Here is a 24113-nt window from a genome sequence, read left to right on the forward strand (position 1 = left end):
ATTTATTAAGGGAACTATTCTGGTTCTGGCGTACATACAGGTTTTTTATTTATTTATTTATTTATTTTTACTGACTTTTGTGCTTATTTTTAGGCAGAAATCTAAGCAGAATTGTATACATGAGTCCCCTGGAAATTATAATAATAATAATAAAAATCCCTGATATTTGGATTATGAACTTGATCATAGAAACTGAATTCAAGCCAACAACAATATTTGGTGTTTTGACAGCGTGGTCTTACCAGAGATTTTTTCCTGTGCTTCCTTTAGTGACTGATTTTTCTCCTCTGTTATTTTTTGCAGGTCATCATTTAGATCAGTCAGCCTTCTGACTAAAACAAATGACACAAAACTGAAATTCTTGGAATGAAAGAAACTATACAATATGAAATCAAACATAAGAGGTTGGTTTATTTTGCAATGTTTATGTTGGATTTTCTGTTAGTTGTGTCCATTCCTAACTAGATATTTTTCTTACTCAAGGCAGCATTTTCAGCATTTGTCTCCTTCAGTTTATCTTGAGTGTTAGCAAGTTGCCGGTTCTTCAATTTAAGTTCTTTCTCTAGAGCTGAGAAAAAAAAAGGCAAAATAAGATCAAGTAGCATCAATCTATCATTAAAACTATGCATTAAGTGTGTATTGTGAACATAAACAATATTTTTTTAATGTGCAATAAATATGATTGACAATTCTTAGAATTTTTGCCCAGTTTTAAGTCCTCCGTGATTATATGTGAACAGAATGTCCTTTTGTAGAAAGTAGCATTTCTAGGGAAAACAGAAAACTTACACAGCCAACTCAATTACTGGTTAAAAGCACATTGGGAGTTAAAACTTACATTCAATCTTATGGTCCGATTCTTGTTGAAGCTTTTTACATTTTTGTTTCATTGCTATAGCCTCCTGCTCTAGTTGTTTTATCTTTTCCTCTGTCAATTAATAAAGAAAGAGCATATTCAGAAGATGCAACTCAAAGACTATCTGAGGACAAATTTAAATGTCTGGTAGGAAATATGCATAGTACATATAAAAATATATTTTAGCCTATTTTTAAGATTTTTTATGTTTCAATTTTATAACAAATTTCCATCAAATTGTATTGTGTAATATTTAAACATTATAACAGAATAAACAGAATAAAACATGATTTAATTTTGTGAACGATTATTTAATTCAATTTGATGGAAATTTGCTATGAAATTGAAATGCGTAAATCTTAAAAATATTTTTTAGTGTAACTAAATCTTGTGCTGAATTAATAAAATATGGCATTCAGGATTCAATGCAATACAAGTGTAAAATTACTTTCACAAAATAAACTTTCACTTTCTGTTTACTGAATTGTGACTGAATTTTAATGTTCAACTGTAAATTCTGTTCCATTAGCATCACAAAATAGAATTGTAAGAAGTTTCCAGAACACTCCCTCTGTTTTCCATTGGTTGCCCAAACAGATAGTCTCTCCCCAAACTCACACCACTAGTTGAGCCAGTGGGGATGCTCAAACAAACAGAGCAATGTTTTGAAAGGTTCACAGAGCGTATACATCTCTTTTGGGGGAGATCAAGCAACCAATGACTTAGTTAAACTAATCTCGGCATATCAAACTTGGATAGAAGAAAGTAATTTAATATCACAAAATGACACTTCACTTTTAAGCAATGCTACTTACGCAGCTGAGCTGACTGTTCACAGTTAGCCTTCAAAACTAAAATCTCATTTTCCTTCTTCCCTATTTCCACCTTTAGACCTGAAAAAATTTGGATAAAAATTTATGTGTAAAAAAAATCATTTTTGTAATTTTAATCCACTGAAGAATCAGTATTCTTCAGATTGTTCAGACACACAATATTAAAGGGATAGTTCACCCCAAAATGAAAATTCTCCCATCATTTACTCTAATGCCATCCCAGACCTGTATGACTTTCTTTCTTTCTTTTAGAAAATATTTCAGATCTGTTGGGCCTTACAATGCAAGTAAATGGCGATCAGACCTTTGTAGCTCCACAAATCACATAAAGGTATTATATAAGTAATCCATTCGACTCCTGTGGTTAAATCCATATATTCAGAAGCGATATGATGGGTGCGGTTGAGAAACAGATAAATATTTAAGTCCTTTTTTACTCTAAATCTCCATTTTCACTTTCAGATGTAAAAGTGAAACTAAACAGGCACCACATGTGACTTTCAGATGTAAAAGTGAAAGTGAAGATTTAAGGGGCAGTCACGCTAGGCTTTGAGCACGCAAATGTTTTTTCATAGAACCAGGACCAGGATATGATGTTACACGGGAGGACTTATGGTGTAAGTAAATAATATATCACAACAAACAAATAATATTATATTAAATATGAGAAAAAATCTACTCACTTTCCTGCAAGTAGCATTGTACATAAAACATGTGGCATTAAAATACGTATTCTTTGTATTGAGCCAAGGGGTCAGTGTGTGACGTGTGTGAAGAATCTTTTATAGGTCATGCGTCCTCTAGTCATACAAATTCACGATTCACAGTTCACCAAGGTTGAACTTTGGTTCACCACGTCCTATGAAATTTCTTTGCACAAGCTTACATTTCCAGTCTCCCACGTTCAGATGCGTTTGAATGTAAGTGTGACAGCCCCTTTAGAGTAAAGGACTTACATTTTTATCTGTTTTTCACCAACACCTATTATATCACTTCTAAAGATATGGATTTAACCACTGGAGTTATAAGGATTATTTTTATGTTTCTTTTAAGTAATTTTTGGAGCTACAAAGGTCTGTCATCATTCACTTGCATTGTAAGGACCAATAGAGCTGAAATATTCTTCTAAATATCTTTGTTTGAGTTCTGCAGAAGAAAAACTTCATACACATCTGGGATGGTATGAGGGTGAATAAATGATGAGAGATTTTTCATTTTTGGGTGAACTATCCCTTTCATAAATGTAAGATTGACACACCATTGATTTCTAAAGTGTATTCCTCTTGCATTTTCGCTTGTGCTTTTTTTAGTCTGGTCATTGATTCCTTTATAGAGATCATCTTCAAGGCTGTACAAATTCACAAGAAAAAGAGATAACAGATTAGATAACACACAACTAACTTTCTGTGTCAGTAAGCCTTGATCAATTCTTTTCAGTACTTTCGTGTCTGCAGGTTCATCGAATGGTCAAATAGAAACTCACTCAGTTCAAGTCCAACTTCTCCAGAGTTTTCCAACTCAGTCAATAAAGGATTCAATTTTGCTTCCAGTACTAAAAGAAGAGAAGAATGTCATCAAGTGTGAACCAATGGATAAGATGTTTGTGTAAAGGAGGATACTAAGAGAGTACATATGGATAAGTTTAAACTCACTGAGAATCTTTGCTAAATTCTTATCAGTTGGATCATCTTGTAGATTCCATATCTCAGTTAGCAATTTCAAAACGTCCAGAGCTGTAACAAATCAAAGTGAAGGTGAGCAATTGTCTCTCTTCACAATAATACAGAAGAAGAAAAATGGTTTCAGCAAAATGGTGCTGCACTCACTTTTAGCTGAAACTGATCCCCCGGCTTTCAATTTCTGCTTTGCCTCCTCCAGTTCTTGTTTCTTTTTTTCTAGTTCTTTCCTTAGTTCTGCAAAGCAGATAAACAGGAACGACAAAAGCATACAAAAATGTTTACTACTTGATCATTGTTTACAACTTGCATTGTTTCCTCCCTTGGATTAAACTCTTTTGTATGTATTATTCTCAGTTGTAAGAGACTTCATCATCAATAAAATAAAAAGCAAATATGTGGATGTATATCACTAACATTTTTTATTACGATAAAAGAGATATTATGAACTCCATACAGCCAACTGTTGGTGGGGGACTGAAAATTAAATTTCGGAATAACGTTTTCTTTTCTTTTTGAGATATTTTCTTTTTGTTGCATTCACAAAAATAAGAATTATGGAAAGACTTACCCCAGCATTTCCCCTGCAGCTTTATGTGCCATTTTCAATATGTGGTTTGCTCAAAATTTGATTTAAGTCAAATGTCACATCACATGATAATATCAGCTCCAGTATACAACCCAATTACAAATCACCCACTATGGTACTCTCAGAAAAAGTCACGACTCAGTGTCAGAATTAATAGACATACACCTTCGCTATTTGGTTCTCCTGTTGTAATTTGCCTGTCCAGGGCCTCCACTTCATCAATTAAACTTTTAATGATAAAAACTGGAGAGATAAAAAAAACACATTAGAAAGAGAGAATAAAAAAATAAAAAGTGAAAAACTTACCAGGTTTAATACAAGATTATTAGAGAGAAATATGTTTTTCATTATATTTTCATGGTGTTAATTATATTGATTTCTATTTTCTGTAAAGCTGCTTTGAATGTTGTGTTGCAAAAATGGCTTGACTTGATTTTGATTTTGATTAATGTTGTCATTAATTCAGTTACAAACCAACGTCTCACTCACCGTTCTGAAGGATGGTACTGCTCAGTTTAGAAACTGTATTGTTATATTCAGCTTTCATGTCTGTAACACACAGCCAGCAAATATCCTGTTTACACAGGCGTCCTGATGTTATGAGTAAAGACTGTTATGAGGAGAATAATCTCCTTTTAATAACTTACTATCATATTTCTGCTGAAGTTCAGAGCATTTTGCAGTTTCTGTGAGATCTTTCTTCAACTCTAAAGAGTAAAACAGAGGGGCATACAATTACAGATAGGATATTGTTCTTTAGAGTGATGACTTAAAATGCTCCTAATTGCTGAAGTTCACATATTGTATAACTGTATGTTTTTTTTACTTTTGTTCTCGTCCCGAATTCTGGCATTTTCCTCCTCCTTCTTCATGAGGTTGTCATGAAGTTCTAGAAAGAACATCTGCATTTTAGTTTTATTCAGCATTTTAGATGGATGGATGCATCAGATAGATGAATGAATGAATGAATTAGATGGATGGGTGGGAGGGAGGATGGATCATATGGATGGATGGTGTGGTGGGAGGATGGATGAACTAATTGAACAGAAGGATGGACAGATGAATGAATGGATCAGATAGATGGATGGATGGATGGATGGATAGATGGATGTGGAGGATGGGTGAATGGATGGATAAGATGAATAGGAGGGAGGGATGGATGGATGGATGGATCAGATGAATAGATGGATGGATGGTTTTATTAGATGGATGGGTGGGAGGATGGTTGGATGGATGGATAAGATGGATGGAAGGAAAAGATGTATGGGTGGGAAGATGGATGGATGGATGGATTGATTGGTGGGAGGATGGATGGATGGATCAGATGAATGGATGAATGAATGGATCAGGCATGGATGATGAATGGGATGGATGATGGATGGATGGATGGATGATAAATGGATGGGGAGGATAGGTAACTGGATGGGTGGATGGATGATTAGATGGATGGATGGATCAAATGTTTGGATAGATGAATGAATGGATTAGATGGATGGATGGATAGGTGGGAGGATGGACTGATGGGTGGGAGGATGAATAAATGGATGGATGGATCAGATGAATGGATTGATGAATGAAAGGATGGATGGATGGATGGATTTATTAGATCGATGGGTGGGAGAATTGATGGAAGGATGGACCACATGGATAGATGATGAATGATTTGATTGGATGGATGGATGTATAAGTTGGATAGGTGGGAGGATTGATAAATGGATGGATGAATGAATGGATGGATGAATGAGATGGATGGTTGGGAGGATGGATGGGTGATGGATCAGATGGATGGATGGATGAATATATGGATGGATGGATGGATGGGTGGGTGGATGGATTGATTGTGATTGATTGATTACATGTATGGATGGATGTATGGATCAAATTAATGGATAGATGAGTTGGATGGATCAGATGAATGGATGGATGGATGATAGATAGGAGCATGAATAGATGGATCACCTGGATGGATGATGAATTAATGGATCACATGGATGGATGGATCAGATGAATGGATGAATAAGAAGGATGGGTGGGAGAATGTATGCATCAGATAGATGAATGGATCGATGGATGGAAAAGATGGATGGGTGGGAGGATTTATGTATGGATGGATGGATCAGATGGATGGATGCATGAATGAATGGATGGATGGCTGGATCAGATAGATGGATTATATGGATGGATCATATGGATGATAGATGAATGAATGGATCAGATTGATGGATGAATGGACAGATGGATGGATGAGATGGCTGGGTGGGAGGATGGGTTGATGGATGGATGTACGAGTGAATGGATGAATGAGTGGATGGCCGAATGGCTGGATCATATGGATGGATGAGTGGATGGCCAAATGGATGGATCATATGGATGGATGGATGGATGGGTGGATCATATGGATGGATCAGATTGATGGATGGATCAGAGGGATGATCAATGGATGGATAAGATGGATAGATCAGATGGATAAGTGGGATGATGGATGGGTGGGAGGATGGATGAGTGGATGGATGAATGGTGGATCATATGGATGGATGGTTGGATCATATGGATGGTTCAGATTGATGGATGGATGAATGGTGAATCATATGGATGGATGGTTGGATCATATGGATGGTTCAGATTGATGGATGGATGAATGGAGAGATGGATCAGATAGATGGATGGATGGATGAATGAATGAATGATAGATAGATAGATAGATAGATGGATCAAATGCATGAATGGATGGAATGAAACTCACGAGCTATTCTGGCATTTACAAGTGCTTCGTTTTCTTGGATTTGCTGTTTCATGACTCTAATCTCATCTATGAGATTGTTAATCTTCATAACTATGGGGACATCAGATTAGAGTGTTATACAACAATGATGTAAAGTTCTGAGTCAGTGACAGAGAAATCCACAAATGCATGTTTTATCCTGTCATATTAATCATTTTAAGCAACCAGACATCATCCTCAGTTTTCTGACTTGGTCAATTTATTTAAATATTTCAGAACTTCTCTGCTCACTTTGTGATGCTATTTTGGCATCCTTATCATTTAGTTCTTTAGTTGCATCATTTAATCCCTGATTACTTTTTTTTAGTTGTTCTTCAAGATCTGTGACAGAGAAAAAAATGCATTGCTTAAATGAATAATCCAGGATGAGGTACAAAAAACATTGACTATATGACTTAAAACACCCTGGAGACTGAAAATGTTTCTAAATAATTACAGTAGACAATTTCTCTCAGGTGCTGATGTAATAGATAAGACAAATGTGTGTGGAACCTTCAATGTTCTGTTTTGCAGTCTCTTGAACTTTGTCTATTTGCATTTTCAGCGTTGACACTTCTTTCTTGAGAACAGCAATCTCTGTCTCTGCAGTTAAAGCAATTTTTGAACAGTTTAGATTTCCATTGTATTGCTGTTTCGTGCTCATTAGTTATACTGTAACTATTTTAAAGTGCACTCATAAATGTTTTCCCTCATTAAAATGGTTTTCCCCCTAAAGAAATGAATATTACTTTTGAAAATTATGTTTACAATTGAGAATCCAGTTATTTCAGGTTCTGCTCATGTTTCATGAATGAGGCATTAAAACCTAAAAGATGATTGTAGAAAATATTTTCACTCACGAAGTTGACTGACGTCACTGGTTGCTGCTGCCAGCTCTTTGTTTTTTTCACGCAACATATCCTCCTTGTTGCTTAGTTTCTTTTGAAGCTCTGTTAGAAATCAGTGTTATTATGGCAAAGATCCAACGCGAATGGTTACAATCTCTTCACTTGTAACACTTGTATTTATTAGATAAAACGAATATTAAGAAATGTTTGGCCACTGTTTTAAGCTCTTAAAGGTAATTTACACCAACCAATTTTCTGCATCTCAGCCTGGTTGTACACAGTTTTCAGCATTTGCCTTATCCAGGTTACATCAGATTGGAGGGCCATGATTTTTAGCACTGAGAAAAGAGGACAACATGAAACAGACAATGTAAAAAAATTATTTATAAATAAATAAAAAACTTTGTGTAGCACCTCTCATTAGTCAAATACTGCTCAAAGTGACTGATATTATAGATATCAAAATGCACTTTTAGAGATATTGAAAAATATCAGATCCATCAAAGCCAATGACTGTGGCTAAATAATTTCTCTTGTTCTGCCTATATTAAAAATAAATAAATATGTGAACAAATGATTTATTTATTTAGGTAGTGTTGTTCTTGTATTGTGTTTTACAGGAATGCAAACTCATGAGAGGTGAAAAAGGTGAGAAAGTCATAGCAGGTATTCTAGATATATATTTTTAGTAGTTTTTTTTATTGTTGTTTTTAAAGCTACGTTTTTGTTGCATTTAAAGCTTTTAAAGTGTTTAAGCTTAAAGTAACCATTTCAAATAACTTTAATAACCAAAATTTTAGGGAAACAAGATTTAAAAAAAGGTGACTTTAGCTTAAAGGTGGTTTGCATCACTGGTTTTAAATTGCTATTTATAAGGAGTAAAAATTGTATGGTATGAAGGTGAATACAACAGTAGAAAATATCAACCTTGTGACCCAAAAATACCATATTTCTCCACTTACTCGATTTTGCAGGATTATTGTCATTTAATTTTGTAATCAAGTCCAGCAAATTCTTCTGCAGATCTGGAAAAAAAACAAAAACACAATCAGAAGTAGGTTTATCATCAGTGTAGAAAGTGAATTGAAATCTTACTGTACCGTCTTTGTCCCCATTTTTATAACTAAATGCTGCATGTCTCATGTAATAAATACTCACCCATGATTTGATCTAGATTATTAGGATCCTCACTCTGTAGCTTCCAAATTTTCTCCATCTGTGATATTACCTGTAAAGCTGACAAGCAAGTACAAAGACTTAGGCTTAGTTGTGGGTTAATAGACCTTACGGCATAGTTATTAAAACTAAGCAAGTACATTTTTAGTCATACTTTTTTCAGAGTTAGCGTCACTTTTTTTAAGCTCCTCCTTTTTATCTTTCAGGTCCTTGAGTTTGTCATCCAGTGCTTGCTTCAAATCTACTATAAATGCATGAAAATAATATAGTTCATAATATAATTCATGAAAACCAAAAGAAAACTTTAACTCGTTTTGTTATCCAAAGACCTCTGTTGATGCTGATTACTGGTCACATTGTGTAAATTAAAAAAAGCTCAGAAAAACTCACAGTCATTATTAGATGATGATGCTTTAATTTGTTTCATTATTTTGTCTATTTCAATGCCCAGCACAATAATCTGGAGAACTGTGAAAAAAAAGTTGACATGTAGAATAAAGTATATCAATTTGTGCTGAAAAAAATAAAATAATAAAAAAATAATATAAATAAAAATAGAAAAAAATATATATAAAAATATATATATATATATATATATATATTAGATACATGCAGTTCAATTCACCATTCCTTGAGCTTGAACCTGACAGTTCATTTATTTGTTTCTGCAGTTCAGCTTCTGTTTCTGCAAAACAAACAAACCAACAAACAATTTATTTTACAGATGTATCTGCCCATAATATATAATAACTCCATTCAAATCTCTCCTGATGCATTCAGGCCACATAAACAAAATATTCTTATGGCTGCTGCAATTCACTTGATCAGGTTCAGCTTGAAAATAAGTAGAGCAAAATTTCTCACGTATATAGGTGTTCATCATGTCTTCACATTCTTCTTTTCGGTCAGCTAGTTGTATGCGTAAATCTGGGTGTAGAAAAGAGTACAGATCATGCAGAAGCTCCACTATAAATAAGATGCTTAATCTGGTTTTCACTAACTTCTCAGATCCTTCTACAGATTTGTGTGAATGTTTTTTTAAGATTTTTTACTGATAAAGTTGCTCTTATAAGATCTAGCATCTCACCATCAGAGAGTGCTGTAGTTGAATTTAAAACCACATTGTTTTAGTTGCTTTGAGCCAGTGTCTCTGGTACATTTTAAATACATTATTTTACACTTAAAAAAGACAACTTGCAATATTCTCCCTTCGCAACTTTTTAAAGAGGTTGTGGACACTACTTGTCCTAGTATTTTATCTATTATAAATAGTAGTCTCGCATGCTGTTGTTCCTGTAGTTTTTAACCATGCAGTTGTTGAGCCTGTTTGGATCCACAGAATTTTATGAATTTCAGGCCCATTGCAAAATTACCTTTTATAAATACAATCTTAGAGAAAGTAGTTAACATTCAGCTAGTTTCTTTTCTGACTAAACAAAATATATGACATATTGATCCATTTCAGTCTGGTTTCAGGGATAAACACAGAACAAAGATGGCTCTTTTAAGGGTTACAAATAATATCTTGTTAAGTTCTGATTCAGGAAAATGTGTGGCACTAATGTTATTGGATTTGAGTGCTGCCTTTGACACAGTTGTATTAGGGCTTGACCCTTAAGTGGTTTTCTTCATACTTGCAGGATAGAACTTGTTTGGTCAGGATTGGAAACTGTTCTTCATCATCTGTCACTATTTCTTGTGGGGTTCCACAAGGTTCAATCTTTGGTCCGATTATATTCTTATCATATATATATGTACAGTTGAAGGCTGATGACCTACAACTACCTACCCTTAAAGCATGATAAGTATTCTTCTATTACTCTTATTTATAATTGTTTGGCTGAGGTCAGAGTTTAGTTGGTGAATACGTTTTTCCAATTAAATGAAGATAAGGAAGAGTTTATTGTTTTTGGTCAAAATCAAATTGCTAAGAATACAACAGACAGCTTTGGTTAACTGTCTGGTAACATGCACTCTCATTTGAAGAATCTAGGAGTTATTTTTGACTCTGAGCTTTGATTTTATCATCAGGTAAATGCTGTTGTGAAAACCATTTTTCTCAGTTAAGATGCATTTCTAGGCTAAAATCTATCCTCTCTGTCAAAGGTTTGGAAAAAGTTATGCATGCTTTTATTTCCACCCGTTTGGACTATTATATTTAGGCATTAGTCAATCCTCGGTTTCTTGCCTCCAGCTTGTGCAGAATGCCACAGCAAAGCTTTTAACTAATACCAGGAAGAGTGACCATATAACACCTGATTTGGCAGCTATTCACTGCTTTCCAGTTAAGTTTCGGATCCAATATAAGGTGTTAATGTTTGTTTTAAAAGCCATACATGGATTGGCAACACTATATGAAACTCAAGTTTCCTTCATCAATCCCAAAGATTCTTGTGCTCTACTGACCAGTTGTGTCTTTCAGTTCCACGGTCCCGCTTGAAGTGCAAAGGCGATCATGCTTTTTCAGTGGCAGCCCCTAGACTATGGAATGATCTGCCTATAAAGTCAGCATCATATATTGATGCTTTCTAAACTGGCCTAAAGACTTATTTATTTGCTTTGGCCTTTGAATACGTTTTATCTTTGCAAGTGGTATTTATTATTGTGTAAGAGGCAAATTTGTATCTTTGAAATTGCTTTTATTTCCCAAGTTTTTATTCGAATTAAGTATGTCTTTATATAAGTATTTTAGTCGTCATGGTATGTATTGTGTTTGATATTTAAATGGAAATCTCTGCACAGCACTTTGGTCAATTATTGTGGTTTTGAAAGTGCTCTATAAGCACTTAAGTTGAGTTGAGTTGAGTTGAGAAAGAAATGCTTCCTGTATGTTTTAGTTGGGTGGACAGGGCAAATGTCAACTGCCATGACTTACTGCAGTTACTGAGATAATGTTTGCCCTGTTTTTATATAGCTTTTTATAGCAAACATTACAGGAAATCTTACATTAAATGTTTTTTATATATATATATATATTTTTTACCTTTTATAATATAATTATAGGAATCTTTATTTTAGATCAATGCTACTAAGAACAGTGCAAAATACATGATTTGTCATTGACCTTTATAGCAGAAAAAGCCAGTAGGCTAATGTTTTGAAACGTATATAATACACCTCATAAGCACATTGGTAATACTCAATTTGTTTAATGGTGACTTATCAGAAAATGTAAAGTGCCTATAGGTATCTAATTTTATCAGCATGGACATTTGCTATAGTTGGGAGCCATTTATGAAGATTTGTTTCTCTTACATCTGTTGTTTGCCTGCAGATAAGCACTCCTTTCCTGCTCCTTTTCAAGCTTTTTCTGGAGATCTGAGAAAGTATTACCCAAAATCACATAAACGTCATATTTTTACTCAAGCTTCTCATTAAAGCCTGGTTAAAAAAGTTATTATAAACACACACGCACACACACACACACACACACACACACACACACACACAAAACAACTGTAATTAAAAACCATACTCACCGTTTTTTTGAAATTCAAGCGCTTTAATTTGTGCATTTGCAGTAGTTAATGCCTCTATAAATTCAAACTGGAGTCTAAGAATTCTAGAAACTAAAAGTACAAAAAAATTATAATAAAACTACAGTACTGAAGATGCAAAAATAGCCTTGTTTTTGTTTAGTTTGTTTTAGATTAGTAACAATAATTAATTAGATATTATGTATGTTAAAAGCAAGAAACTTACTCAGCTCATCTTTTCCCTTCAATTTCTCAATTTTGGACATTATTTCCTTCCTTTTCATATCATATTCTTTTGTCTGTACTGCAATACCAATCAGTGACAAGATGAAGGATTCATACATATTTAAAAAACAAAATTAGAATTATTAATAAGAAAATTGTAGACTTATTCCCATACCATCAAGTTGGACAAGTGTTTGTTTAAGAGCTGATAATATTGCGTTCAGGTCCATTATTTCTTTCTCTGTTGCTGCGATTAGATTATCTGTGAATTCAAAACAGGAAGTGAAAAGGCTATGCTGCAGTTATCGGGTGCCTCTTATCTGTCACATAATTAGTGTAATAGATGGATGCTATTCAGAGTGGAGTGGAAAAAAATGACGAGATGATGAGAATAGTGATAAACTTAAACATACCAATTTTGTCTATGCCTACTCTTGCCTGTTCCCTCTCCTCTTTTAGATCTGATAGGACAATAATTTTGAGCTCAAGTTTGGATGTAGTTCCTGTCAAACATAGATATCATATTTGTATCACTGATAAGTGAAAAAGAGAAAATGATAACACACATATGACATTATCCCAACTTTACAGCTACATAGGGGGACTGTGTTTCAGTCTCCTGGTCTAAATATGGCCCCTAGTGTTAAGATATTTTTTGTGAACATAAAAGAATAAACACTCACCCTCAATCTGTACTTGTATATTATATTTTTCAGATTCACGTGCCAATAGTTCCATTGCTTTAATTTGCAATACTACAATCTGTAACACTAAAAAAAATAACAAACATTATTTTATTGCGCAATGACTTCGACTATACCAAATCATATTGCAATGGCACAATTATCCTCAATCAGAAAATGTCTTTCTCATGCAGATCTAAAAGCTGCACTGCTCTCATTCACATCAAACTCACCCTCATTTAATATGCCACCTTGGTCCCCTGTATGTTTTATCTTGACTTCAAGGTAGTTCTTTAAATCTGTAGAATAGATACAAATAAACAGGCAAGATGTGTAAAACTTACTGTATGCTGTAACATGGTAGCATTATTAATTACTGTATATTCATTGATGAACACAGTTGGGACAGAGAGCCGGAGGAACTGCCACCATCCGACGAGGAGGGGAGGAGTGGTTCCGTCCGCCAGGGGTCAAAGGTCTCGCTGCCGTCTGCCCGGGGTCAGACGGCCGGGGGAAAAGCAAGTGACAGCATGTCCAGTGGCACCCTGGCCTGAATCGTGTGGGAGAGGAGTGTGACAAGGTGGAGGGCATGGCCTGAGTCGTGAGGGTGCAGGGGCGGCACTGAATCAGATGATCGGCGTGAGAGCGAGATTAAAGGGTGCCAGACACGCCAGTTGGGGAGAGAGAGAGAGACGCAGGCGGCCGTGCTGCTTTATCTTGACTGTTCAGCCATTTCCAGACTCCTCCTTGCCCATCATTTAACTGCTACAATCATATAAATCAAAATGGGAAAATCTTTGCAAGCCTTTGTCATATACATACCAGTTAGAGGGGATTCTGCTCCCTTGTTGCTTTCCAAAGCCTGAGCTATCTCTGATCCTACATAAAAAAAAAGAACAATTAATGTAAAGTGACAAAATTCTGCTATTATTTAGTCACCCTCATGTGATTCCAAACCTGAATGACTTTATTTTGGTAAAGATCATACATGAGGGTGAGTAAACAATGACATAATTTAAATGTTTGGGTTTACACAAAAAAGTAAGCAATTTTATCACACTAAAATCACATTAACACACACATTGTTTATGTATTGACATATGGCTATACTTTTGAAACAGCGATTATTTTAAAGTTTACGAATCGGCCCCATTCACTTCCATTGTACACTGTAAAAAAACATTTTTTTGCAGAGAAAATACTGAATAATTTTACATACATTCCCCAGTGAGTATTTCTGTAACTGCTGATCTCATGGGATCACACACAACAATTTCTATAATTTATTCTGAATGGTGCCAAAACCAAAAAACCTAAAGTGAGGGGCAGTTCTGTGGATGGAAATGCTTTGTTGATCAACAGAGGTTCAACAGAAAATGGCCAGACTGTTTGAAACTGACAAAATCTATAGTAACTCATATAACCACTCTGTACAATTGTGGTGAGAAGAACAGCATCCCAGAATGCTATTCTGAGATGGGGTTTGGCACCGTTTTGGTGGCACAAGGGGGACCTATTCAATATTAGGCAGGTGGTTTTAATATTGTGGCTGATCCGTGTATACTATATATATATATATATATATATATATATATATATATATATATATATATATAAATAAACACTTGACAGCATGAAATGCTGAAAATGAACCACATTATACAGTTTCTGGTCTCTTCTCTTGGCCAACATCCACTTCATACACTTGAGTAACTTGAGAAACAACAAAAGTTAAAGGATTCACAGGTTGGACAGTGCAAATTCACTGGCTTTTTACCAGCATGACAGTTTGCATGGGATTATAACCAGGGCATTTTATAGAAGGTAAAATTGTGTACGGGATCATCTTTATTGGCGTGTGAACGTGCAGTCCGTAAAAGTTACTGGCATTTGGACAGGATTAAAAACAGGGAGAAGCCCTGGTAAATATTGCCTTTTACCATGCCCCCATATAAAGCTAAATTCCAGCATATATGATCCTCACAGGAACAACAGAATATAAAGCGTCCATCCTCGTTAGCCTTTACGTGAACGTCCGTGGACATTTCGAGAAATATAATTGTTTTAGTGAATAATTTACCAAAGCAAATAATTGCTAAATAAAAAGGCAAGTTGGTTTTGTCGTTTTCCATTTTTTGTTTTCTACACTTACTGATATGGAATGAATGAAAGATACACAGATTCATTTGGCACCCTGTGTGGTCCGTGTACTTTTGCTTCCATTCCTTTTTCTTTATTTAACCCCCCAATTATAATTTTTTTGATAGGCCTATGCACATGTGAGCAGCACTGAAATGCCCCTTTCATCTAATTGGTCATCTTGCCCCATCATCTGTAGCCTACTGTCTTAATGCCATCATTAGATTTGGGATCGCTCTGCAAATTTGTCTCAACTATGCATGCCATATGTCTTAGAATCTTGCTGCTTGGCACATCATGGTGTTGTTGTGAGGTGTTGCCTCTAATGGAGAGATCACAAGCCACATCACTTGGCCATATCCTGACTGGGAGTTGGTCTATTATATTTTATTTTTATTTTTAATAACATTGTATGATTTTGTAGTGACTGAAGTGGCGCACCCATTAATAAATGTAATTTTAAAAAGTTGTGTCACTGTAGTTAACACAATTTAACTTATTTTTGACATTTAATAATATATTTACTAAATGTTCATCCAGGCTGAGGAAATAATGTCAGCAGCACACTCTATCAGCAATCTACGGCTTGCAGAAATTAACATTGCACTTATGGAGATAGGGTGAATAGACATCCCAATAACAGGGACAGTCCTGATTTTACACACCGTGTCTTAGCTATTAGAATTTTAAGTCCAATCCATTTTCAACATTAAGTTAGCATTTGCTTTTATCCAAAGCAACGGAACTCTTTTTTTTACATTACATTTATCAATGGGACACGAATACACAGGTACTACAAAATCACACAATGTTATTAAAAATAAACCAACAAATAGACCAACAAATCATTTTTGGGTTTAAAAAGTAAGGCACCCTGTGCTGCCATGCATTTATCGCTTTTTTTTTTTCGTCATTTTTTTACAGTGTGCCTTATTGTAACCCAGATATTTTCTTTTTTTTCTTTTAAAGAAAAGTAGTTTTTTTTTTGTTGTGGTAATCAATATTATGCCATAAATGCTTTTGATTGAGCTTATCTTGTATTGAACCTGGAATATTCCTTTAAGAGGAGTGAGGCAGTATGCTGGGCAGAAGTGTTACAGAATGAAACTACTGTACATGACCTGTTTACTGATGCTCTGGTCAAGAATTGAGCAATTAAAAATTCTATGTCATTGTGGTATTGCTCCATGTTTATCACTAACCTGCACGCTCGAAAAGGTCAGCATTTCTTTTAAATTGTGTCTTCATTTCCTCTAGATCTTTTTCTGCATCCTGTTGGTGCTTTTCCAGTTCTGTTGAATTTTAAATTGCAAATAATAAATATACACTGAATATTTACAGAATGATTTCAAGTTAATAAGCAGAGAGTTGGAACACACTTGTGATCTTTGTGCCGTCTTTCTCAGTGTATGCTTTAACTTCCAGCTCCTGTAGGTCAATGATCTTCTGAAAAATGTCTAACACTGCATGGGTGGAACACAACAGTAAATCACACAAGTGTTTGATAGAAAGTGTCAACCATTGGAAATATGAAAAATCAGTTTGAATCAGCATGGATTCTGTCTGTTTGCAAATACTTAATAATACTTTACAAAAAAGACCAGACTTGGCAGATGACAGATGTACATATGTACATAAAGCCTACATCAACAACAAAATGGTTTTTATTAACTAAATCTACAATGGCTCCAAAAAGAATTTGGATACTTAAGCCACACACTTAAAAACGTATGAATGTCATAATATTAGATAACAAATATCAAAGCAAGTGGTATCTGCAAACAAATAATGCTAGAACTTTTTTCAGAAGATTTACTTTTAACCAACTGGTCTCAATGTCATTTTACTTATAAAGTTAGTTACTGTCTAGTTAACCTTGGTGTGCTAGCAGAGTAACCACATGTGTAGTTCATCAGAATGTAGAATGTTCCATTAAGTGTCCAAATAAATTTTGTCTTAATTTTGAACATGTTGTTTTATCATTTAAAACCCAAAATATTTTTGTGAAATGTTTGCTTAAAAAAAGGATGCTGTCTTTCTTTTTGATATGTTATCTAATAAAATGATATATGTACATTTTTTAAGTGTGGCTCAAGTGTCCAAATGTTTTTGGAGCCATTGTATTTCTGTGTGAATTTGCATGTCCATTAATGTAATTTTCCACATACCATCCTTGGCTGGACTAGTGGATGTTCCAAGTTGTTTAAATAGATCATCCAGCTGGTTTTTAAAGTCTGTAAAGATTGTGATGAATATGAGTCCATGGCATAAACCACATGACGGAATTTCAGAGTTAATCTTTCAGATCACTTTAAGATTTGACTCACCATCAATATTATCCTTTGCTAATTTATAAGTATTGTTGCATTTAATCTTGATCTTATTAAGATCATTCTGGAGGCCTAGAAAAGAAGGTAGATCTCATCATTGCTGCTAAACATGATTCAATAAAAATCTTCATAAGATAAGAATAAACTTTTCTAGTCTAAGTATCTACTACTGATAGTTGAAATTACTTGATAGCGTTTTCATGCAAGTATCTAATTTGAGTCTTAGTTGGTTGTCAAAAATAGACTCTTTTTGGTATTTGTTGGTGCAGGCTCTTGTTCTTATAGCTATACAGCTCAATAAAACAATAGATAAATCCCTGTTTCCTAATTAAGATCTATATTGGTCCTAATTTGCAGCTACAAAGAATAAAAAAACATCTTATATATCTATTATCTTTACACTGCCCTGGTCAGTGTGGTTTGGCCCTAATTATGAAAAATAAATAACAAATATATTACTATAATAATTACTATATTCCACATACCTTTACAGTCCTTAGTTGTTGACGGAAAGATAATAAAAAAGGTGAAAATGTGTCAACATGTCACATGAGTACATTTGATTAATACATGTCAAATTAATCTTCAAGCTTCCAAAAAAGCCCTACCTCTCCAGCTCTTCTTTTTCTTGATAAAAGATTCCGGAATGCCTAAAATATGTGGGTGGAATAAAACACTTAAGACTAAAATTATAGTGGCGTTGTTCATACAATAAGCAAAATATAAAAAGTAATTGTTTATTTATTCAAGTATAGACAATATTTGAAACTTTTATCTGGAAAAGAGCATGTCTGCATGTTGTATATAGAACCCACCGCAAAGGGAGCATCATTTTCTTTACTCAAAACTGAGACTGCATCCACAGGACCTAAATCACAATCAAAATATCAAACCAATCTCCTGGTTTGTAATCATTCTTAATATTATCAGATAGAGAGAGAAAGAAACAAAAGCCACATTCTTACCACATTTAACCTGTGTGAACAGGTAGATTGACACAAAGAAAGAGCAAAGCAGAAGATTCTCTATCCACCCCATCACTGTGTGACAGCAAACAAAGAGTAACAGTGCAATGCCTGACCTTTCTGCCTTTTATATGAAGATCACACAGTTATTGCATAATTCTCAAATTCACTGGGCAATTTTACAGTTCACACATCTCTCAAGTGTGTTCTAATAACTAATGTTATGATCTAATATATTGTAGACCATGGGAACAGAAGCCAATTACTGTTCCAGTCAAGATTTATTTTCAAGATCTAAAATCAGATTTCTCTAAACAGAAATAGTTCACAAAAAATGAAAATTGTCTCATCATTTACTCACCCTCATGCCATCCTAGATGTGTATGACTTTCTTTCTTCTGCAGAACACAAACAAAGATTTTTAAAAGAATATCTCAGCTCTGTGGGTCCATACAATGTAAGTGATTGGTGGCCAGAACTTTGAAGCTCCAAAAATCTTATAAGGGCAGCATAAAAGTAATCCATACAACTCCACTGGTTAAGTCTATGTCTTCAGAAGCGATGTAAATCAATATTTAAGTCATTTTTTTACTATAAATCTCCATTTTCATTTGAAAGGATTCATATCTAGGATTCAAGTGGAGGTTTATAATTAAAAAGGATTTAAATATTGATCTGTTTCTCACCCAAAGTTATTGCATCACTTCAGAAGACATAAATTAAACCACACAAGTCATATGGATTACTTTTTTGCTGCATTTATGTGATTTATAGAGCTTTAAAGGTCTGGCAACCATTCACTTGAATTGAAAGGACCAAAGTCATACTCATATGGGTATGAATGTCATGATTAAATGATGAAAGAAATTTCATTTTTGAGTGAACATTCCCTTTAATGACCGGTGTGTGGTTGTTCATCCAGTGTAAATATATGTGTGGTGTACATTTTCGGTTAAAATGCATTGGTTTTTCTACATGTAGCGTTTCCTACACCAAAAGCAGAGATTTCAAAAACTTTCTCCATAACCGCATACTATGGAAAACGGTGACATTAAGAAACACATTTTTTATTTTTTTTGTGTGGACGGGGCCTCGGTCATCCACCTAGAACTACAAACAATCAGGTTGTAATAATCGAATCATTGTTTTTGTCATTCATTTTGTATTTTATTTATTGTTTCATTTACCTCAGGTACAGGACAAAAAAGTTTATTTATTACAGAGACAGATTATCTATCAAGATGAATTATTCCAGTGATGATAATTCATGGGTGGTCCCTTGTGGAGCTTGAACCTAAAACCTTTCAGCCCACATCTTTAACTGCTACACCACAGCTATTTATTTTTCGCAATCTCCTGATGGATAGTCTAATATTGATGAATTTAATCTGAAACAGCTTCCATTTCCAACTTTAACCCTTGGCCATTTTAGAACAAATCTAAAGTATTAGCAAAGCACCTTTTAAGCACCAAAAATGACGTTCGTTGCAAAAAATTATTGCCCAAGAGGAAACTGTGTATAAGGCACACCCAACCATGAGCTTAGTGATAACATGGTGGTTTTGTATGTGCAAATGTCAATGATGTGGCCATTTTTAATTGAACTGCAAATTCATCAACAGTTAAAAGAAAATGTGTTTCCAAAAATGGAAGAAAACCGAAAAGCACAACTTTGGCTCAAAGTGGCCAATATCTCAAAATGTTGCAATCAGAAAAAATATGACTACGAAATTTGACTTTATTTGGTACCAAAGGTTTTATTACTGTTTTTTTGGTTTAGTTTTGATTTTCTTCCCTTTTCTCCCCAATTTGGAATACCAAATTCCCAATGCGCTCTAAGTCCTCGTGGTGGTGTAGTGACCTCAATCTGGTTTTCGGGGGATGAATCTCAGTTGTCTCTGCATCCTAGACTGTCAATCTTATCACAAGGCTTGTTGAGCGTGTTACCGTGGAGATGTAGTGTGTGTGGAGGCCCAAGGTATTCTCCACGGCATCCACGCACAACTCACCACACGCCCCGCCGAGTGCGAGAACCACACATTATAGTGACCACGAGGAGGTTACCCCATGTGACTCTACCCTCCCTAGCAACCAAGCCAATTTGGACCTAGCTGGAGTCACTCAGCACTCCCTGGATTTGAACTTGCGACTCCAGGGGTGGTAGTCAGCATAAATACTGGCTGACTTACCCAGGCCCCCTGGTTTTATTACTGTTGAAAATGTATGATGTATTGGAATGTTGACATACCATTCGGATCATGCAAGTTGCCAATGGTGTATAAGCCTGTAGATGTTTTACTTCCCTGCTATACGCACAACTATTATATCGCTTCTGAAGACATAGATTTAATCACTTTTATGCTGCCTTTATGTGATTTTTGGAGCTTGAAATGTCTGGTCATTCACCATTCTCTTGCATTTTATGAACCTACAAACTGAAATATTCTTCTAAAAATCTTCATTTGTTTTCTGCATAAGAAAATCATACACATCTGGGATAGCATGAGTCTGAGTAAATGATGAGAGATTTTTGGGCTATCCCTTTAATTAGCTTAACCAGCGAGACTTCCTTGGTCAACCAGATTCACCAGAAAAAAAAAACATGCTTATCAACCAGTCAAAGTCACATAGCAAAGTACAAGCTCACTAGTAGATGAACAAACAATTAAATGAATGACCAATATCATGTGGAAAAAACATGAAAATTATGATATTTTAATATACTGTTGGAACTCAATGGTCTGTTATCGAATTGTCCTTTGATGCAGTGTTATAGTTTCTGCATCTAAATTGACTACGGTAAGTGTTATTTTCGGACTCAATTTAATCATTTGTTGAAATATTTTTTCAGCTCACTTTGTTTTGAACTGCACTGTAAAAATTGATATTATGGTTTTTTTGAGTCACAGATAGGCTTCTATGAAATGTGATTTACATTCACCTGCATAAAACCCATGTTAGACCAACAATTTCCCCCCAATTGTTGTCCCAACTGGCCTAACAGAGTTGTCTGAACAAACACTTTCGCTGATTTGCCAGGCCTGGCTCCAGCTCTAAGATGTAAGGTTGGCCATACTACCTGCCGGGTGGGACAAACAGTTGGAGGGGTGGGTGTAGGTGTAGTTCTCAAGGTGGGCAAAGTTTATAATTGGGTGGGCCAGGCCCACCAAGGCCTCCCTATGGAGCCGGGCCTATGATTTGCAAGTTCTCAGCATGCATTGCAACATGAATAAATGATGTGGTTAGTGTAATAGGCTTTTTTTTTTAATTATTGTCATTGATATTTCTGTTGTCACTGTTAGACAGTTGTTTTGTGGTAACGCTAGGAGCTCATCTTTTAACGTTATCAGGTTTGTTGATTGTCACCATTATTGAGGTTTGTGTGTCAAGGGTTGAAGTCTAGTGAGTGTCTTTATCAATCAATTGTGCAAACTGCCTTTCCTTGCAAAACATACCTCTCTTCAGAGCAAACTGCCTTTCCTTGCAAAACATACCTCTCTTCAGAGACAAAGATAGCAGAAAACTTCATGTAAAGAAAAAATGAAATGGTGACAAAATGAAAAATGTCGTGCAAATTGATAGTTGGCTAAATACACCAAAAAACAATTGTTGAAGCTTTGACTTATTTTTGTATCATAGTGGGGACTTTCCATTCACTTCTATTGTTTTTATAATGAGCTAATGATATTTTCTATTCCCTACCCCTTACAGAAATGTTTAGCATTTTTAGATAATTAAAACATTATTTAGTATTGTAAAGTGATTAATGGAAAGGAGGAGGCATGACAATATAAATAATAGTTTAATATAAAACTGAAACAAAAAGACAAATCACACACACGGGTGTCGGACAGCTGTCCGTAAATCTCTCTCACTGTCGCACTGCAGCTTCCAGTAGGCCTTTATCCCTCTGTGAGGCTTGATTAGCCTGATTGGGGGCCGGGTTTGTGGAATCACGACCCGCCCCGCACTCCGCCCAGCCACAATTATGTTTATTACACTGTTTTCCTCGTGGGGACTGTTTGGCTGGTCCCCACAATGTAGCTAATTTCCACAAACACACAGGTTTGAGTGACCATATTAGTGAGGACATCTCATATAATTCCTTTGATTTCAGATCAGGCTAATTATATATTCTATCTCCCAACTCTACCCCTAAAACTAACCATCACACAAATATGTGAAGAACACTAGATTTGAAGATCAGCATCATCTGACCCTTTTTTTTTTTTCTTTTTTTTTTACTAATGGGGACATTTTACCCACAAATGCGTAGAGTAAAACCTGTCCATACATACCAAACATTCCACACAGGTGTAAGTCTGAGTCTGGCTCCTGTGTGACAAAGTATATGCTAGAATTTTTATATTTGAAATAAATAAGAGGTAACAAAATTATTAATCTGTCTTTTATTTGTAACACAGTCTTCAACTTCAACAGGTTTAAAAGAAATGCTACAATTGGACAAATATTTTTTTTTTTTTTATAATGTCTAAAATTTTCTTGTGAAAAATTTTGCATAGTAAGGATTTCTTAAAAAATGCCATAAATAGTTTTCATTTATCAATTAATGTCATACATAAAGTCCAGTAAACATTTACAAAAAGCTAAATCAATATATGGTGCGACCACCTTTGCCTTCAAAACAGCACTAATTCTCCTAGATAAGGACTATGCACAACATCTTATCAAATTTTCATGAGAGCACTTATTCTTCATGCCAGCCCAAAGTACAAGTGGGTGTGGGAGGGAGAGTTTGCTCTACTGTGAGTGTATTCACACAAACTGTGAATGTATTGTATGTTAATGTAGCGGCGCAAAGTGTAATTTGTGATTTTCCAGGGAAATATGTCATTGCCCCAAGACATTTCAATACCACCTCTTATCTCAGGGCAAAGTCCAAATTCAGTTACTATATTTGCAGTTTGGAGATTGCACCAGCAGGTGGTAACAAAGTTCATGTCCAAATTCTGAAAGTAGAGAATATCAAATTGTCGCTTCATTCGCTGTTGAAGCAGTTTGTTGAGAAACAAATTATGAGATTGTTTTAAACTTTTTAGAAGTCATGGTTTATTCTTTCAATTATTATCATTATTTTTGTTGTTATGTTTATATGTATTTCTATTCTTCTATATTTACAAGAATTGTATTTATGATTTAATTGGACTAGTAATTTTTCATCTGTTGTTGAGAGTGTTTAAGTGCAAAAGTGGCCAGAGGAAGTTGGAGAGAGTAAAATGTTTGGATTTGATTTGGTAGAAATCTAATTTTGTATGCGTATAAAAGGACCGTGTCACTGTCATGGAAATATGCCGGACATTCACCAGGGATGCAGTTAATGCACAAAAGAAAGTAATTTTCAATTCTTCTAATTCTTTGCATACAGTCCATTTATACTACCAACTTTGAATGTACTCTGTTAGTTTATATCACTGTTGCTTGAAGGAATGGACTATGTATTAAGACGCAGATGGTAGAATAACCAGAGAAGAAATTCCGAATTAAAATGCACTTGACCCAGAATATTTGGGGTTGCGCATGCAATTTTGCCAAACC

The 24113-nt window shown here is 35.0% G+C and overlaps 1 protein-coding gene and 1 long non-coding RNA gene across 2 annotated transcripts; both read right to left on the reverse strand.

Annotated features, from left to right (window-relative positions):
- Window positions 1-242: 242 nt before the first annotated feature.
- On the reverse strand, window positions 243-17736 carry LOC127642387 (myosin-10; the record flags this gene model as incomplete). Its single annotated transcript, XM_052125001.1, has 35 exons — window positions 17590-17736; window positions 17431-17496; window positions 16642-16725; window positions 16465-16554; window positions 13946-14002; window positions 13357-13422; window positions 13124-13210; window positions 12854-12943; window positions 12616-12702; window positions 12442-12519; window positions 12219-12308; window positions 11995-12057; window positions 9604-9666; window positions 9365-9424; window positions 9130-9207; window positions 8894-8983; window positions 8722-8799; window positions 8526-8588; window positions 7812-7901; window positions 7576-7665; window positions 7229-7318; window positions 6968-7057; window positions 6698-6787; window positions 4781-4843; window positions 4602-4661; window positions 4444-4503; window positions 4120-4197; window positions 3516-3602; window positions 3342-3422; window positions 3173-3241; window positions 2948-3037; window positions 1672-1749; window positions 839-928; window positions 479-568; window positions 243-332 (listed from the first exon to the last, which is right to left on the reverse strand). Coding segments are annotated over exons 4-35 (2482 nt in total), but the record flags the coding sequence as incomplete, so codon positions are not given.
- Window positions 17737-18104: 368 nt separating this feature from the next.
- LOC127642386 (uncharacterized) lies at window positions 18105-18652 on the reverse strand. The gene is made up of 3 exons (XR_007970347.1): window positions 18558-18652; window positions 18408-18460; window positions 18105-18242 (listed from the first exon to the last, which is right to left on the reverse strand). It is a non-coding gene; the product is annotated as an uncharacterized LOC127642386 (long non-coding RNA).
- Window positions 18653-24113: the final 5461 nt, after the last annotated feature.

The sequence above is a fragment of the Xyrauchen texanus genome, unplaced genomic scaffold (assembly GCF_025860055.1).
Source record: "Xyrauchen texanus isolate HMW12.3.18 unplaced genomic scaffold, RBS_HiC_50CHRs HiC_scaffold_587, whole genome shotgun sequence".
NCBI classification, from domain to species: domain Eukaryota; kingdom Metazoa; phylum Chordata; class Actinopteri; order Cypriniformes; family Catostomidae; genus Xyrauchen; species Xyrauchen texanus.